The sequence below is a fragment of the Scleropages formosus genome, chromosome 7, assembly GCF_900964775.1.
Source record: "Scleropages formosus chromosome 7, fSclFor1.1, whole genome shotgun sequence".
Lineage (NCBI taxonomy): Eukaryota > Metazoa > Chordata > Actinopteri > Osteoglossiformes > Osteoglossidae > Scleropages > Scleropages formosus.
In genome coordinates, this window is record NC_041812.1 from 30,847,211 (window position 1) to 30,865,374 (window position 18,164).

At 44.8% G+C, this 18,164-nt stretch overlaps 5 protein-coding genes across 10 annotated transcripts in view; 1 reads left to right on the forward strand and 4 right to left on the reverse strand.

Annotated features, from left to right (window-relative positions):
- On the reverse strand, positions 1–1,498 carry LOC114910960 (anti-apoptotic protein NR13-like). The gene is made up of 2 exons (XM_029253573.1): positions 835–1,498; positions 1–428 (listed from the first exon to the last, which is right to left on the reverse strand). Exons 1-2 carry the CDS (start codon positions 1,237–1,239, stop codon positions 264–266), a joined length of 570 nt encoding a protein of 189 aa, XP_029109406.1. The 5' UTR covers positions 1,240–1,498; the 3' UTR covers positions 1–263.
- Positions 1,499–2,027: 529 nt separating this feature from the next.
- On the reverse strand, positions 2,028–4,810 carry LOC114910959 (anti-apoptotic protein NR13-like). 6 transcript variants are annotated; one of them, XM_029253570.1, is made up of 3 exons: positions 4,578–4,810; positions 2,862–3,269; positions 2,028–2,455 (listed from the first exon to the last, which is right to left on the reverse strand). In XM_029253570.1, exons 2-3 carry the CDS (start codon positions 3,264–3,266, stop codon positions 2,291–2,293), a joined length of 570 nt encoding a protein of 189 aa, XP_029109403.1. In that variant the 5' UTR covers positions 3,267–3,269; positions 4,578–4,810; the 3' UTR covers positions 2,028–2,290. The 6 variants fall into 6 exon arrangements, with proteins under 6 accessions (XP_029109403.1, XP_029109401.1, XP_029109402.1 ...); XM_029253568.1 differs by lacking the exon at positions 4,578–4,810 and adding an exon at positions 4,480–4,565; XM_029253569.1 differs by lacking the exon at positions 4,578–4,810 and adding an exon at positions 4,511–4,564.
- Positions 4,811–8,160: 3,350 nt separating this feature from the next.
- LOC114910952 (synaptotagmin-1-like) lies at positions 8,161–9,016 on the forward strand (the record flags this gene model as incomplete). The annotated part of the gene is given in 5 exon segments (XM_029253561.1): positions 8,161–8,338; positions 8,385–8,498; positions 8,541–8,665; positions 8,667–8,710; positions 8,779–9,016. Coding segments are annotated over 5 exon segments (699 nt in total), but the record flags the coding sequence as incomplete, so codon positions are not given.
- Positions 9,017–13,897: 4,881 nt separating this feature from the next.
- LOC114910961 (anti-apoptotic protein NR13-like) lies at positions 13,898–14,926 on the reverse strand. The gene is made up of 2 exons (XM_029253574.1): positions 14,511–14,926; positions 13,898–14,104 (listed from the first exon to the last, which is right to left on the reverse strand). The coding sequence occupies exons 1-2, from the start codon at positions 14,913–14,915 to the stop codon at positions 13,940–13,942; spliced, it is 570 nt and encodes a 189-aa protein (XP_029109407.1). The 5' UTR covers positions 14,916–14,926; the 3' UTR covers positions 13,898–13,939.
- A 1,304-nt stretch (positions 14,927–16,230) lies between these two features.
- Positions 16,231–18,164, reverse strand: part of LOC114910953 (anti-apoptotic protein NR13-like) — a gene marked incomplete at its 3' end in the record, with an annotated part of 4,042 nt that continues 2,108 nt past the window's right edge. The window contains exons 2-3 of the mRNA XM_029253562.1: positions 16,665–17,072; positions 16,231–16,257 (exon numbers count right to left, since the gene is read on the reverse strand). Of these exons, the coding sequence (XP_029109395.1) occupies positions 16,231–16,257; positions 16,665–17,069 (432 nt within the window). The remainder of the gene's footprint in view (positions 16,258–16,664; positions 17,073–18,164) is intronic.

Genomic DNA, 18,164 nt, shown 5'->3' on the forward strand with positions numbered 1-18,164 from the left:
ATGAGCACACAAGTCTCTTAATGGGCTAATTTTTTAATTAAATCAAAAAGAATAACAAGTGAAGAAATATATACATCTGCAGGGAAAATACAGGAAAGCTGCTTGACTAATGCCAGCTGATTTTGACCATAGTAGTTAAAGCTGGAACTAGAACGTCATAAAAAATTCCAAAACTGGTCAGAAATCAAGAATTAAAAAAAAAAAAAACAAACAATTATGACAACGAATACATTTGACTTTTGCTAGGATCAGAACATGATCCTTCAGGCAAAAAACAGCCGAAGCAAGGACCCCAGAGGAAGTCTTCCAGGGCGAAGAAGGGCGGCTATCCCTGCAATGCTCGCAACGGAGACTGCAAAGAAAGCGTTCCTCAGGAACAACCCCAAGTCCGCACCTCTCACCATGTGGAAAAAGGATAGGAAGCCGACCTACACAAGAGACAAACAAAATGCCAAGTAAGTGTGGTTATTCCTGAACAAAATCAATTGATTCCAAGTCAGAAATACTTGCTGTACACATTGGAAACTACGGTCGGTGTAGGAATGTTTGTGGGTTTAGAACAATAAAGCATCATAATGCATGTCAGACGTGCGCTGAGAGACTCTTGCCACATGGTGAAAATTGTTACACATCCGCACTGCTTTCTTAATTTCGACCTACATACAGCAACCACAAGAAAGGTTTGTTAAAGAAGTTTTGTGATCGTTTACCACAAGCAGAACCACTGCCGATTTCCATTCACTTTTAGCTGCTTCATGGAAGTAAAGACTAGTGTATACACAAGCAGTCTGCGTAGAACAATTACGGACACGTTTACACACAAGTTCTACCTACCCAGCCACCGTTGTGCAGAAGCCATTCTCCGTGCTCCTCGCTGAGGTAGCGAGCGATCGTCTCCGCTAACCTTCTGTTGCTGACGTCCACTCCCCGGGATGAGAGCTCGCTCGCTAGCATTCCTGCGAATGCAAAAAGCGCTACGACTCTTCCCCAGTTCAACTGTCCGTCATGCGCCAGCGCTGCCATGGTCTGCTTCAGACTGGTCAGGAAGTCGGGTTCAGAGTTGTCCAAGAAGTTCTGCACTAAGGTTTGAAATGTTGACCGATGTTGCCTCTCCGTTTGCTTCGCCAGTTGTCTCATGGCTTTGGCTGACTCGCTTGGAGGGTCTTGCCGGATCCCAGTGCAGAAACCCACATAATCCTTTGCCACCAGCAAGGTCTCCCTCTCCAATGGGCTGGACATTTTCTACAAAAACACAAAAAAGCACAACGCACAGTGGCTTTAATGCTGGCTACGCTTCCTCGGCACAATACTTAACGCCAGCTACTGGAAACACTTCAGTTACGCGCTTAAAATTACTACAAGATCACCTTGTGTGCTGTATACCATGTTAACACAGCAACGGCCCCTTGCACTCTGATATAATCATCAGTAGCAAAACCTGCGATTAATACTTTGTTTTTATTCAACGCACTTAAAGGATTCAACTCCTTTACCGCAAATTAACAGGGTAAATACCTACGGTGAAGTGCTACAAAACTACCTGTTTCGTGAATGCTGTGCTAGACAGCTATAGCTGCTTCATGAGTTCAGTGAAGTGAACTAACCAGCAACATTTTTGATTTTACTGCAGGGCACAGAACAGGTTGGAACACATTTACACATTATTTCAGCATTTGATAGCATCTGCAGCTCTTTTTCCACTTCACATTGGAACATGGAAAACCATCCTCTTCACGCCACAGCAATTGGAGATCAGCAGCAAGTCCTTGAAATATGTAAGAAACTTGAACAATTCAATGAATAGCAGCACTACTTCTAAGGTGATCACATGAACACCAATCACATATGGCTTCAGAGATGGCACTGTACTCACTTTTACACTGTTCTTTCGGCACCCCTAGAAGTCTCTTTTTGACAATGTAATGATTGATGTCCTCAACTATGTCTTTCCCACTAAAGAACAAGACGATATTCCATATAATGCTAAAACACAACAGCACAGCGGTAGTAACAGTTGTCCTCAAAAGATGAGCACACAAGTCTCTTAATGGGCTAATTTTTTAATTAAATCAAAAAGAATAACAAGTGAAGAAATATATACATCTGCAGGGAAAATACAGGAAAGCTGCTTGACTAATGCCAGCTGATTTTGACCATAGTAGTTAAAGCTGGAACTAGAACGTCATAAAAAATTCCAAAACTGGTCAGAAATCAAGAATTAAAAAAAAAAAAAACAAACAATTATGACAACGAATACATTTGACTTTTGCTAGGATCAGAACATGATCCTTCAGGCAAAAAACAGCCGAAGCAAGGACCCCAGAGGAAGTCTTCCAGGGCGAAGAAGGGCGGCTATCCCTGCAATGCTCGCAACGGAGACTGCAAAGAAAGCGTTCCTCAGGAACAACCCCAAGTCCGCACCTCTCACCATGTGGAAAAAGGATAGGAAGCCGACCTACACAAGAGACAAACAAAATGCCAAGTAAGTGTGGTTATTCCTGAACAAAATCAATTGATTCCAAGTCAGAAATACTTGCTGTACACATTGGAAACTACGGTCGGTGTAGGAATGTTTGTGGGTTTAGAACAATAAAGCATCATAATGCATGTCAGACGTGCGCTGAGAGACTCTTGCCACATGGTGAAAATTGTTACACATCCGCACTGCTTTCTTAATTTCGACCTACATACAGCAACCACAAGAAAGGTTTGTTAAAGAAGTTTTGTGATCGTTTACCACAAGCAGAACCACTGCCGATTTCCATTCACTTTTAGCTGCTTCATGGAAGTAAAGACTAGTGTATACACAAGCAGTCTGCGTAGAACAATTACGGACATGTTTACACACAAGTTCTACCTACCCAGCCACCGTTGTGCAGAAGCCATTCTCCGTGCTCCTCGCTGAGGTAGCGAGCGATCGTCTCCGCTAACCTTCTGTTGCTGACGTCCACTCCCCGGGATGAGAGCTCGCTCGCTAGCATTCCTGCGAATGCAAAAAGCGCTACGACTCTTCCCCAGTTCAACTGTCCGTCATGCGCCAGCGCTGCCATGGTCTGCTTCAGACTGGTCAGGAAGTCGGGTTCAGAGTTGTCCAAGAAGTTCTGCACTAAGGTTTGAAATGTTGACCGATGTTGCCTCTCCGTTTGCTTCGCCAGTTGTCTCATGGCTTTGGCTGACTCGCTTGGAGGGTCTTGCCGGATCCCAGTGCAGAAACCCACATAATCCTTTGCCACCAGCAAGGTCTCCCTCTCCAATGGGCTGGACATTTTCTACAAAAACACAAAAAAGCACAACGCACAGTGGCTTTAATGCTGGCTACGCTTCCTCGGCACAATACTTAACGCCAGCTACTGGAAACACTTCAGTTACGCGCTTAAAATTACTACAAGATCACCTTGTGTGCTGTATACCATGTTAACACAGCAACGGCCCCTTGCACTCTGATATAATCATCAGTAGCAAAACCTGCGATTAATACTTTGTTTTTATTCAACGCACTTAAAGGATTCAACTCCTTTACCGCAAATTAACAGGGTAAAATACCCCCCCCCCCCCCCCCCCAAGGCACCACACAGTAGGGTGCATTTCTTGGAACTTGAACCTACAAACTTCAGGTTTCTTGAGCCTGTCCTTAACCACTTATACTACCTTCTTGTATTACACTTAATCATTAAAACCAACACATTTTGGTTCTACTATATAATAAAGGCAACTTACCACTTTTTATATGCATTTCTTTTACCGCGCAGAAATACGGTTTAAACGGCACACTTGTACAAAAGTACCTGTTAATATATACATATATATAAACGCTTCGCTAGACAAGTACAGTATGAGTATTAATATTTACTAACCACACAAAACACAGGTGCCAGTAGGACTTGAAGTAAATGAAGCGGGAGTTCGATTTTACTGGACACAGACAGAACAACAGAACACATTTCACCACCTGATTATATTTGCTTCTCTTTGCAGCTCCAAATTTCAAACAAACACGAGGACCACGGGTGAACTCAGAAAACTGTTTTCGTTTTTTTGTAAAAATGTAGTTGAACTTGAAGAAGGTTCGAGAAACTTCAAACCAGTTAGTGTTTGAGAAGCCCTGCGCTGACGATGGATAACTACAGTATCTAACGCCGGTGTTTTAATACATCATAGATGTTAAATAAATATGATGGGGAAAAAAAGAACTTAGAGCACTAAATGTGTTCACGAGCAGGCAGGATTTCTGAACCCTCCAATGTTACAGTAAAACACTCGGTAAGAAGGCGAAAGGCGAATGACCGTTAGTTACGTTAAACGGTCCGCCGGCGCGCGCTCCGCTTCAGAGAAGCCTGACGGGACTCAGCGCGCGCCGGAGCCGCGAAAACTGAGAAACTCGCGGAAAATCCGTCATTTATTGGGCGACTTGCAGCAGAACGTTGTTTTTAACTAATTATTATAATACCATTGATTGGTCAGTTTAAAACAGACACCCACCAGAACAGAAATCAAATGGCGTCGAACTCACGATGCGCGGCGCCTCAGAGCTCACACCTGTAGCTCAGCCTTTCGCGACAGTGAATATATACACTCACCTCCCGGGCTCCTATTAAATACGAGTGCTGAACGTTCCAAGCGAGGACATGACGCAATAATTGTTACCGTGGTTACCACGGCCTTCGTTCTATTCGAACGAACGATTGTTAACGTTCTCTGAAAACTTATTTGCTCCTCCAAGTCAGTTAGTTCTCCTGTGGCCAACGGTGGCTGTGAAAATGATGACCATTCCAGAGAGTCTAGAAATACTGTATCTGAATCATATAATACACGAAAACGGGCTAAATAAAAATGTCACAATTTTATCAGACACAGGTTTTCATAACACAATAACAATTCGAGGTACAACACAGGAACTGTTATTTGTTGGTGATGTAGCATCTTCCTGCAAAAAATGAAAGAAATCACGTTATTTGTTCTACAGCATTAGAACCCCAATGAGTGTTCAATATTGATTTAATTCCTCACTAAAAAGTTCAGGTTCAAGGTTTATTGTCACAGGTACAAGTACCCTGTACAAGTACCATGAAATCCTTGTCCGAGTGCTTCTCCACAAACTATGAACAAAAAAATAATAGATAATACTGCACAAAACAACAACAATAAATAACAATAGACAGCCAGAGTACTTAAAACTGAGAATACTTGAAGTAACAATGTAATGAGCTGATGTGCTCGGAGGGAACAGTCCAACTCTAGTGAAGTTTGAACATTGGTGGGTGTTGTATACTCTTACAGCGGTGGGGTAAAAGCTGTTCCTGTACCTAGCTGTGCGGGTTCGAATAGACCCGAGCCGTTTTGCAGATGGTAGGGAAGAGAAGAGCGCCCGTGCTGGGTGACTATGATCTTTCATGATGCGCATCGCCTTTCTGAGGCAGCGCGTGGTGTAGGTGTCCTCGACTGCTGGTAGCTGTGTGCTAATGGTTTCCTGAGCTGTTTTGACCACCCTCTGCAAGGCTTTCTTCTCCTGTACGGAGCAGTTGCCACACCAGGATGTAATACACCCTGTGAAGACGGACTCCACAGCACACCTACAGAAAGTGGTGAGGACTGTAGTGGACATCCGGGCTTTCTTCAGACACATGAGGAAGTGGAGATGTTGATGGGCCTTTTTGATGGTTGATCCTGTGTGCTCAGTCCATGTGAGGTTGGCAGTGAGGGTGACCCCTAGGAATCTGAAGCTGTTGACCCTCTCTACAAAGGCCCCTCCTATGTAGATGGGTGCCTGAACCGTATCCTGTTTCCTGAAGTCAATCACCAGCTCCTTAGTTTTACTGACATTGCGAGACAGGTTGTTGTCCTGGCACCGCTCTGCCAGGAGCCTCACCTCCTCTCCGTAGGCCGTCTCATCGTTGTTGGTGATCAGACCCACAACGGTGGTATCGTCAGCAAACTTTATGACGGTGTTGGAGCTGTGCCTGGCCACACAGTCATGTGTGAACGAGGAATACAGCACCGGGCTCAGGACGCTTCCCTGTGGAGTGCCAGTGTTGAGGATAAGTGGGGAGGAGGTATTACTGCCAATCCGCACACGCTGGGGTCTGTTGGTGAGGAGCGTTATCAATTGACAAATATTGTCATGGTATCTGTCTCAGAACTGTAGCATTTTGAAAAAAAAAAATATCCCTTTACAGAATTTAATCAACTTTCGTTATTTGTCTTCAAATGGGAGACTGTGGGAAATGGAGGGAAAACACAGAAAAAATACATACACATTGGCTCCTTATTACGTTCGCATGAGTTACACATTAGGGGGTGCAGTGGCCCGGCGGTGGCGCGGTCGGTTGGACCAGGTCCTGCTTTCCGGTGGGTCTGGGGTTTGAGTCCCGCTGGGGGTGCCTTGCGGTGAACTGGCGTCCCGTCCTGGGTGTGTCCCCTCCCCCTCCGGCCTTACGCCCTGTGTTGCCAGGTTAGGCTCTGGCTCCCCGTGACCCCGGATGGGACAAGCGGTTCAGAAAGTGTGTGTGTGTGTGTGTGTGTAATGGGAATTGTGGGGGAAAAATATAAAACAGTTGTTCAACTGCTCTGGGGGCTGACAGGGGTAATAAGGGGGTGAGTGCCTGTTGGGGAGTGTGTAAAGTTGGCTTGTTAATCCTTAAGGAAAAGGACCCCCCAGGAAATCCTACTGGAGCATAGGTGGCGTTCACTCCACAGAATGTTCTTTTTGGGCGTATTGTTTTGAGAAAGTCAGTGCATTTTCTATCATGCAAGGTAGGGTGCTTGGAGTGGACACCACATGGATGGACCAACATTTGAGCTATGTGTTAGCTGGTAGTGTAGTGGTGTTAGAGTTGCTCCCTTTAGATCTAAAGATTACAGGTTTAATCCCCACCTCTGGCTGTACTACCTTTGAGTAAGGTACTTACCTTAAATTGGGCCAGTAAAATTACCCAGCTGCCCAAATGGGTAAATAATTGTAAGTACCTTAACATCATAAGTCACTTTGGAGAAAAGCATCAGCCAAACGTATATGTCTATGCTTCAGTGGAGGGTTTGTCCTGCATTGTTCTTTTAGATGAACTGCTCCCATTTTGTATAACTGATAAACATTTGATAATCGGGGGGATTTTAACATACAGGTCGAAGGGAAGGGGAATGTAAGGACTAAACATCTTAAAACTTTTACTGGTAGATTTTGACGTTGATGGGCCTTTTTGGTGGTTGATGCTGTGTGCTCAGTCCATGTGAGTTTGGCAGTGAGGGTGAAGACCCCTAGGGACCTCTATGACGGTTTTAAAGTATGCAACCCCAGTCATCTGAGCATTGTCTGGCACAATAGCTAAGGGGCATGCAGCCACCTTGACAATATTAAGGATTATAGGGACTTGTTTCACATAGCTGGATCTCAGACCATCATATTAATCAGTTCTGGATTGGTGGGAGACTATAAGGTTAAAGTATTACTAAACAATATTGTGTCTGGCGTAAAGCTTAGTCACTTAGGGCAATCTGGAAAACTGACAAAAAACTTCAGAAGCTCTATATCAGGAAGGATAACTTGATAACTAAGCTGAGCCTGCTGGGTCTGACCACCTCCCTCTGCAACTGGATCCTGGACTTTTTTGGCTGGGAGACCCCAGTCCGTCATGATCGGAAACTCCACCTCCAGCACAACCACGCTGAACACCGGTGCTCCCCAGGACTGTGTGCTCAGTCCACTGCTGTTTACCCTACTGACTCATGACTGTGTTGCAAAGTACAGTTCAAATCATATCAAGTTTGCTGATGACACTACAGCTGTGGGTCTCATCAGCAACAATGATGAGTCGGCGTACAGAGAGGAGGTGAACCAGCTCACAGAATGGTGTAAAGACAACAATCTATCTCTTAATGTTGATAAGACTAAAGAGATGATTGTTGACTTCAGGAGGACCCAAGTAGACCACTCGCCACTGCACGTCAACGGAACAACTGTGGAGAGAGTCAAAAACTCCAAGTTTCTTGGTGTGCACATGGCGGAGGACCTCTCCTGGACTCTCAACACCACCTGCCTAGCCAAGAAGGCCCAGCAGCATCTTCACTTCTTACGGAGGCTGAAGAGAGCCAGACTCTTGGGTCTTATGCGTGTCATCGCTGAGCAGAGATGCGGGATGATGCAGCTCCCTTGGCTGACATGTCCAACATGTCATCCTTCCCCCTACTTGCCAGATCCCTTACTCCGAGTTGGGGGGCCAAACCCTGGTGATGCAGGCGTATGACTTTGACCACTTTTCCAAGCATGACGTGATTGGCAAGGTTAAGATCCCTATGAACATGGTGGACCCGGGCAAACCGCTGCACGAGTGGAGAGGAAGGGGAGGTAGGCCTCTTCAACATTGTCCTCTTCTGTTGCTCGGCCTAGGAAGAGAAGCTGGATGACATCTGCATCTCCCTCCGTCACATGCCCATGGCAGGCAAGCTCACCGTCAACGTGATGGAAGCCAAGAACCTTAAAAATACAGATTTCAGCGACCTCTCAGGTGACCTACCCTGCTATGTCTTTGTCCCGCAGGGGTCCAGAGACCGTGCCACTAACATCCCCCTATCGCCAAATGTCCCCGTATCCAGACTGTGGTTCTGGCAGCACAACAGGAGGCGGCTGAAGAAGGAGACGTCGACAGTGAAGAACAGACTCAACCTGTAATTGAAACGAGAGCTTCAGCTTCAAAGTTTCTTTCAAACAGATTGGGCGAGGTGGAGAGTGCACCGCCGGGGCCCCCGTGAGGTGCTACCGCTCATGCTGCTCTAACGCGTCATTTCCGTGCAGGTCCTAATAACCGTGTATAACTGCGACCAGCTGGGCAACGACGACGCCACCGGCAAGACCTTCATCGGCTACGGCACGATGGTCAGACATGCTGGCCAACCCCTGGCAGCTTGCGCCCCGTGGCTCAGTGGCGCACACACTGTAGTTCAAGGAGGAGTTGGATGTAGTGCTGAAGGAACCTCGCTGCTAGAAGGATCCCTGAGGGGTCACCCCCCGTTCACGTGCTCGTAACTAACTAGGCTAACCGTTAGGGAGTAGACATGGCGCGCTTGTCCTGCTTCTGCTGGTCTGTGTCTGTGGGGGGGAGGGAACACGTGTGCAGAGGCCTGGGAGAACGGCTTTGGCGTGAACGGCCCAGCAGGTTGCGGTAAACTCTTCGGAGCGGCGCGAGCAGACGGCAGATGAGATGCGTGCAGGAGCAGCACAACGACAACACTCAGTTTCCAAAGTTACGCGTTCGAGACCATGCCTGACGCTCTGATGTTCGGGTTTACCGCATCTTAACTGCAATAAATGGGATTGAACGTGAAGGTGGTGGGAAGGTGACAGTGTGTGTGTTGAGCACCCTGCCAGACACATGGCTCAGGGTTCCACCAGTGCAGTAAACCCCAGTGCACTGGTGGAACCCTGTGGAAAACTGACAGTCTACACATGGCATTTTGTTTATTTTTAACTGCATTTTTTCACCCGCTCTCCAACATGGAGTGAAAATGATGTGTGCTCAGACAGAACTGAGACTGCACAGGAGTGTGGTCATCTAGCATCAGAGAGGATTTTCTGTACAGAACACATTTTTGGTTTTGCTCTTTAAAATGTACGCTCGTTTTCAAATTACTGTGGCTCAAAGATAATAAAAATGTCATGAAAATTTCTTTCAGTGTAAAAAGACAGCAAACTGGACTATGCAAATTGGTAGCGGAGTGCTTAGTACTGTTTTCTTTGGACCAAAGGGTTGCAGGTTTCATTCCCACATCCAGCTGTAGTACCCTTGAGCAAAGTACTTTACATTAAATTGCTGCACTAATAAGTTGCCTGGCTGTATAAACAGGTAAACAATAAAAGTGCCTTAACATTCTAAGTTGCCTGAGACAAAAGCATCAATTAAATGAATAAATGTTTAAAAAAAAAAAACTAAACATCTGACTTATGGTGTCATTAAGGAGCAGTACTTTCTATAGCTGGGTGGCTCAGCAGGTGTGTGTTGGTTCAACTAAACCACACAGTGTACGATATAAAGAACAACCTTTCAGATGTTGTCAAGATGCAGAGATTCCTCCACTGAAATATTTCTGTACCTTGAAAACATTTGAAAGGTTTAGAGTTTGCTGGGTGGTTTCATCAGGTTAGTATTTGTTCTTTTAAACCCTATGGCACAAGTTCAATTCTTCCATTAATGACCAGTTTTTTTAACTGTTGGAACATCCCTGTACCTTAACCACATGTGAAAGTTTTAATCTTTAATTTAATGTGTAGCTCATCATGTTAATACTTTTTCTTTTAAACCCTACAGCGTAAGTTCAGTTCCTCTACTGAAGACTGCTCTTTTTTTTTTTTTTTAAACCGTTGGAGCATCTCTGTACCTTAACCACGTGTGAAAGTTTTAATCTCTAGTGTAGTAGGTCGCTCATTAGGTTAGTACTTGGTTTTTTAAAAAGCCCAACAGCCCAAGTTCAAGTCTTCATTTGAAGACCAGTCTTTTTTTTTTAATCCATTGGAATATCTCTGTACCTTAACCACATGTGGAAGGTTTTGTTTCTCCAGGATAGTATGTGGCTCAGTAGGTTAGTACTTAGTCATTGCCTACCAGCTTCAGCTCAATTAAAGACCAGTGCCTTCTTTCTTTTTCTTTTTTTAAAAAAAAAAAAAAAAAAAAAAACTTGGAGTATCTCCATACCTTAACCACCTGTAAAATTCTAGTCCCTGAGATTAGCATATGGCTCATCAGGTTAGTGCTCCTTCCTTTAAACTCTCAAGTTCAATTCCTCTATTGTAGACCACTTTTTTTTTTTTAAAACTATTCGAGTATCTCTGTACCTTAACCACATGTGAAAGGTTGGATGTCCAGTGTAGTATGTGACTTGTCTGATTAGTACTTGTTTAAACCCAACAGCCCAAGTTCAACTCATTGATTAAAGACCAGTCTTTCTTTTTTCTTAACCATTGAAACATCTCTGTATCTTAACCACATGTAAAAACTCTCAATCCTTCCCTTAATATATAGCTCCTGATGTTAGTACTTGTTCTGTTAAACCCTATAACTCAAGTTCAATTCTTTCATTCATGACCCTTTTTTTTAAAACCATTGGAGTATCTCTGTACCTTAACCACACATGAAAGGTCTGACACAAAACTTAACAGGTAGCTCATCAGGTTATTGTTTGCTTTGTTAAATTATACAGTGTAAATTCAATTCCTGTGTCAAAAGGAAGGCTGGTTTTAAAGCTCATCTGAACACTTTGAGAAGTACTTAGAGGAATGGTGGCATAGAGCAGCTTGTTGGGTGGTCAAGCTGCTGATAGTAACATTAGTGGTTTAAACCCACTTGAGAACCCTAAAGAACAAAGGTGCTAGGAAGCACTTTCTGAGTAAGAGATGGGGCCACTAACCTTGGTGCTGAAAGTCCAAGCATTGCAAGAAATACACAGAGCAGTTGGTTGGGGTGGCCAACAGTTGGGCTAAAGGTCCAAATGCAATGGGAGGAAACCCTGAGGAGGTAGGAAGGGGGCTACCCCTGGTATTGAAGGACTAGGGAAAGCAAGAGAGACCCCTGAAGGGTGGGTGAGGGAGCCACCCCTGGTGCTAAAGAGCTGAAGGAGACAAGAGAGACCTCCTTGAGGGGGTAATGAGGTAGCCATGTGTGGTACCAAACATCTGAAGGTGTCAAAAGCCATGCAGAGCAGGCAATGAGGCTGATAAACACATTCCCCCTGAACCATGAAGAAAAGTAGAGGAGAGGCAATCCCTCCCCTGACCTCCAGAGAAAGAAGGTCGCTGCTGGTGTTGTTGTAGGACTACAGTTAGTGACTCCCCCCCCCCCTTTGTCTTTTAAAAAAAAGAAAAGCAGCAGTTCTTTCTACCCCCTACCCCTTCACACACACACTTTCTACAGACCTGGTGATTTACATACTAACCACCACAGGAGGTACACCCTCACCCAGCTCACCATACCCTTTGCAGGGCTTGAATCAATAACCATCACATTAGCCACCCAATCCTCAGCCTGCTGAGCTACACAACCACTCCACAAACCCCTACTTGGATGTTTGAGATATAGTTAAAGTGCAAAATGGCCATTTAGCCAACCAGAATACCACCTCTCTCACAAAGTAAATCCACAACCTCGAGCATAGTAACTACCCCCACCAACCAGCTGTGCCACACAACCTACCCTCCAAAACCCCTTCTACACATAGCTAAGCTTGGGGAAGGGAACTTGGTCACAGACCAAAAAGCAACTCCCCTCCAACGGGATCACACCCACAATCTGTTGGGGAGACACATAGCTCTCAGAATGCTGTCCCAGGCACCTGCACAGGTTGGTTCCCCTCCTGCTCTGGGATGGACACAGGGGCTGTCAGGAGTTTGCTTGAAAAGGAACAGCTTGTCTGAGGACCAGACCACCAACCCCAAGGTCATGGGTCTAACTTCACAAGCCAACAGAGCTCACAGGGGGGAATCAGAGGAGCATTCTGCATGGGACATCCTGTGTCCTTTGACACACAGGTGCTGTGGCCCGATTCTGGTTCCTCCCCACTGGGACACACTGGCTACTCTGAAATCTTGCAGTAGAGCAGTGGGGACACAGCACTGGCTTGTTGACCACATGAACCCAGCTAAACACACCAGATCATTTTATTTCCCAGCGCTGTACACTGACAGTGAGGGTTGGGGAGGGGGGGTATCTTCTGTAAGGACACTGGATGCGTCCACCACCCAGCCATCCATACCACAGTGCTTATTCCAGAGACCTCCCACTTTGCCTTTGACCTTTCTTGCTCAAGGAAGAAAAGAGAGAAAAGTGAATACCTGTGCGCAGGTGCTCCCCAATGACACACAACTCAAGAAGGTGCTATAAGACCAAAAGCCCCAGAGAAAGGAAGTTCTTACAATTCTGGGCGTGAGGAATTCGGTTGAGCAGAACCATGATCTGAAAAAAACAAACAAGGCACTTTATTATACCACCATTATTACTCCATCACACTGCAGCAGACTGCGATGGACCGCAGCTAGAGCGAGCGAGCCATTTATACTGCAAATTTAAGGTAAATACCTCGCTCAAGGGTACCACACAGTACAGTGCTTTTCTTGGAGCTTGAACCTATAAACTTTAGGTTATCTGAGCCTGTCCTTAACCACTTCTTAGGTATTTTACTGCAGAAATACGGTGAAGTGCTACAAAACTACCTGTTTCGTGAATGCTGTGCTAGACAGCTATAGCTGCTTCATGAGTTCAGTGAAGTGAACTAACCAGCAACATTTTTGATTTTACTGCAGGGCACAGAACAGGTTGGAACACATTTACACATTATTTCAGCATTTGATAGCATCTGCAGCTCTTTTTCCACTTCACATTGGAACATGGAAAACCATCCTCTTCACGCCACAGCAATTGGAGATCAGCAGCAAGTCCTTGAAATATGTAAGAAACTTGAACAATTCAATGAATAGCAGCACTACTTCTAAGGTGATCACATGAACACCAATCACATATGGCTTCAGAGATGGCACTGTACTCACTTTTACACTGTTCTTTCGGCACCCCTAGAAGTCTCTTTTTGACAATGTAATGATTGATGTCCTCAACTATGTCTTTCCCACTAAAGAACAAGACGATATTCCATATAATGCTAAAACACAACAGCACAGCGGTAGTAACAGTTGTCCTCAAAAGATGAGCACACAAGTCTCTTAATGGGCTAATTTTTTAATTAAATCAAAAAGAATAACAAGTGAAGAAATATATACATCTGCAGGGAAAATACAGGAAAGCTGCTTGACTAATGCCAGCTGATTTTGACCATAGTAGTTAAAGCTGGAACTAGAACGTCATAAAAAATTCCAAAACTGGTCAGAAATCAAGAATTAAAAAAAAAAAAAACAAACAATTATGACAACGAATACATTTGACTTTTGCTAGGATCAGAACATGATCCTTCAGGCAAAAAACAGCCGAAGCAAGGACCCCAGAGGAAGTCTTCCAGGGCGAAGAAGGGCGGCTATCCCTGCAATGCTCGCAACGGAGACTGCAAAGAAAGCGTTCCTCAGGAACAACCCCAAGTCCGCACCTCTCACCATGTGGAAAAAGGATAGGAAGCCGACCTACACAAGAGACAAACAAAATGCCAAGTAAGTGTGGTTATTCCTGAACAAAATCAATTGATTCCAAGTCAGAAATACTTGCTGTACACATTGGAAACTACGGTCGGTGTAGGAATGTTTGTGGGTTTAGAACAATAAAGCATCATAATGCATGTCAGACGTGCGCTGAGAGACTCTTGCCACATGGTGAAAATTGTTACACATCCGCACTGCTTTCTTAATTTCGACCTACATACAGCAACCACAAGAAAGGTTTGTTAAAGAAGTTTTGTGATCGTTTACCACAAGCAGAACCACTGCCGATTTCCATTCACTTTTAGCTGCTTCATGGAAGTAAAGACTAGTGTATACACAAGCAGTCTGCGTAGAACAATTACGGACATGTTTACACACAAGTTCTACCTACCCAGCCACCGTTGTGCAGAAGCCATTCTCCGTGCTCCTCGCTGAGGTAGCGAGCGATCGTCTCCGCTAACCTTCTGTTGCTGACGTCCACTCCCCGGGATGAGAGCTCGCTCGCTAGCATTCCTGCGAATGCAAAAAGCGCTACGACTCTTCCCCAGTTCAACTGTCCGTCATGCGCCAGCGCTGCCATGGTCTGCTTCAGACTGGTCAGGAAGTCGGGTTCAGAGTTGTCCAAGAAGTTCTGCACTAAGGTTTGAAATGTTGACCGATGTTGCCTCTCCGTTTGCTTCGCCAGTTGTCTCATGGCTTTGGCTGACTCGCTTGGAGGGTCTTGCCGGATCCCAGTGCAGAAACCCACATAATCCTTTGCCACCAGCAAGGTCTCCCTCTCCAATGGGCTGGACATTTTCTACAAAAACACAAAAAGCACAACGCACAGTGGCTTTAATGCTGGCTACGCTTCCTCGGCACAATACTTAACGCCAGCTACTGGAAACACTTCAGTTACGCGCTTAAAATTACTACAAGATCACCTTGTGTGCTGTATACCATGTTAACACAGCAACGGCCCCTTGCACTCTGATATAATCATCAGTAGCAAAACCTGCGATTAATACTTTGTTTTTATTCAACGCACTTAAAGGATTCAACTCCTTTACCGCAAATTAACAGGGTAAAATACCCCCCCCCCCCTCCCCCCAAGGCACCACACAGTAGGGTGCATTTCTTGGAACTTGAACCTACAAACTTCAGGTTTCTTGAGCCTGTCCTTAACCACTTCTTAGGTATTTTACTGCAGAAATACGGTGAAGTGCTACAAAACTACCTGTTTTCGTGAATGCTGTGCTAGACAGCTATTAGCTGCTGTCATGAGTTCAGTGGAAGTGAACTAACCAGCAACATTTTGGATTTTTACTGCAGGGACAAGAACAGGTTGGAACACATTTACACATTAATTTCAGCATTTTGATAGCATCTGCAGCTCTTTTTCCACTTCACATTGGAACATGGAAAACCATCCTCTTCACGCCACAGCAATTGGAGATCAGCAGCAAGTCCTTGAAATATGTAAGAAACTTGAACAATTCAATGAATAGCAGCACTACTTCTAAGGTGATCACATGAACACCAATCACATATGGCTTCAGAGATGGCACTGTACTCACTTTTACACTGTTCTTTCGGCACCCCTAGAAGTCTCTTTTTGACAATGTAATGATTGATGTCCTCAACTATGTCTTTCCCACTAAAGAACAAGACGATATTCCATATAATGCTAAAACACAACAGCACAGCGGTAGTAACAGTTGTCCTCAAAAGATGAGCACACAAGTCTCTTAATGGGCTAATTTTTTAATTAAATCAAAAAGAATAACAAGTGAAGAAATATATACATCTGCAGGGAAAATACAGGAAAGCTGCTTGACTAATGCCAGCTGATTTTGACCATAGTAGTTAAAGCTGGAACTAGAACGTCATAAAAAATTCCAAAACTGGTCAGAAATCAAGAATTAAAAAAAAAAAAACAAACAATTATGACAACGAATACATTTGACTTTTGCTAGGATCAGAACATGATCCTTCAGGCAAAAAACAGCCGAAGCAAGGACCCCAGAGGAAGTCTTCCAGGGCGAAGAAGGGCGGCTATCCCTGCAATGCTCGCAACGGAGACTGCAAAGAAAGCGTTCCTCAGGAACAACCCCAAGTCCGCACCTCTCACACATGTGGAAAAAGGATAGGAAGCCGACCTACACAAGAGACAAAACAAAATGCCAAGTAAGTGTGGTTATTCCTGAACAAAATCAATTGATTCCAAGTCAGAAATACTTGCTGTACACATTGGAAACTACGGTCGGTGTAGGAATGTTTGTGGGTTTAGAACAATAAAGCATCATAATGCATGTCAGACGTGCGCTGAGAGACTCTTGCCACATGGTGAAAATTGTTACACATCCGCACTGCTTTCTTAATTTCGACCTACATACAGCAACCACAAGAAAGGTTTGTTAAAGAAGTTTTGTGATCGTTTACCACAAGCAGAACCACTGCCGATTTCCATTCACTTTTAGCTGCTTCATGGAAGTAAAGACTAGTGTATACACAAGCAGTCTGCGTAGAACAATTACGGACATGTTTACACACAAGTTCTACCTACCCAGCCACCGTTGTGCAGAAGCCATTCTCCGTGCTCCTCGCTGAGGTAGCGAGCGATCGTCTCCGCTAACCTTCTGTTGCTGACGTCCACTCCCCGGGATGAGAGCTCGCTCGCTAGCATTCCTGCGAATGCAAAAAGCGCTACGACTCTTCCCCAGTTCAACTGTCCGTCATGCGCCAGCGCTGCCATGGTCTGCTTCAGACTGGTCAGGAAGTCGGGTTCAGAGTTGTCCAAGAAGTTCTGCACTAAGGTTTGAAATGTTGACCGATGTTGCCTCTCCGTTTGCTTCGCCAGTTGTCTCATGGCTTTGGCTGACTCGCTTGGAGGGTCTTGCCGGATCCCAGTGCAGAAACCCACATAATCCTTTGCCACCAGCAAGGTCTCCCTCTCCAATGGGCTGGACATTTTCTACAAAAACACAAAAAAGCACAACGCACAGTGGCTTTAATGCTGGCTACGCTTCTTCGGCACAATACTTAACGCCAGCTACTGGAAACACTTCAGTTACGCGCTTAAAATTACTACAAGATCACCTTGTGTGCTGTATACCATGTTAACACAGCAACGGCCCCTTGCACTCTGATATAATCATCAGTAGCAAAACCTGCGATTAATACTTTGTTTTTATTCAACGCACTTAAAGGATTCAACTCCTTTACCGCAAATTAACAGGGTAAAATACCCCCCCCCCCCTCCCCCCAAGGCACCACACAGTAGGGTGCATTTCTTGGAACTTGAACCTACAAACTTCAGGTTTCTTGAGCCTGTCCTTAACCACTTATACTACCTTCTTGTATTACACTTAATCATTAAAACCAACACATTTTGGTTCTACTATATAATAAAGGCAACTTACCACTTTTTATATGCATTTCTTTTACCGCGCAGAAATACGGTTTAAACGGCACACTTGTACAAAAGTACCTGTTAATATATACATATATATATAAACGCTTCGCTAGACAAGTACAGTATGAGTATTAATATTTACTAACCACACAAAACACAGGTGCCAGTAGGACTTGAAGTAAATGAAGCGGGAGTTCGATTTTACTGGACACAGACAGAACAACAGAACACATTTCACCACCTGATTATATTTGCTTCTCTTTGCAGCTCCAAATTTCAAACAAACACGAGGACCACGGGTGAACTCAGAAAACTGTTTTCGTTTTTTTGTAAAAATGTAGTTGAACTTGAAGAAGGTTCGAGAAACTTCAAACCAGTTAGTGTTTGAGAAGCCCTGCGCTGACGATGGATAACTACAGTATCTAACGCCGGTGTTTTAATACATCATAGATGTTAAATAAATATGATGGGGAAAAAAGAACTTAGAGCACTAAATGTGTTCACGAGCAGGCAGGATTTCTGAACCCTCCAATGTTACAGTAAAACACTCGGTAAGAAGGCGAAAGGCGAATGACCGTTAGTTACGTTAAACGGTCCGCCGGCGCGCGCTCCGCTTCAGAGAAGCCTGACGGGACTCAGCGCGCGCCGGAG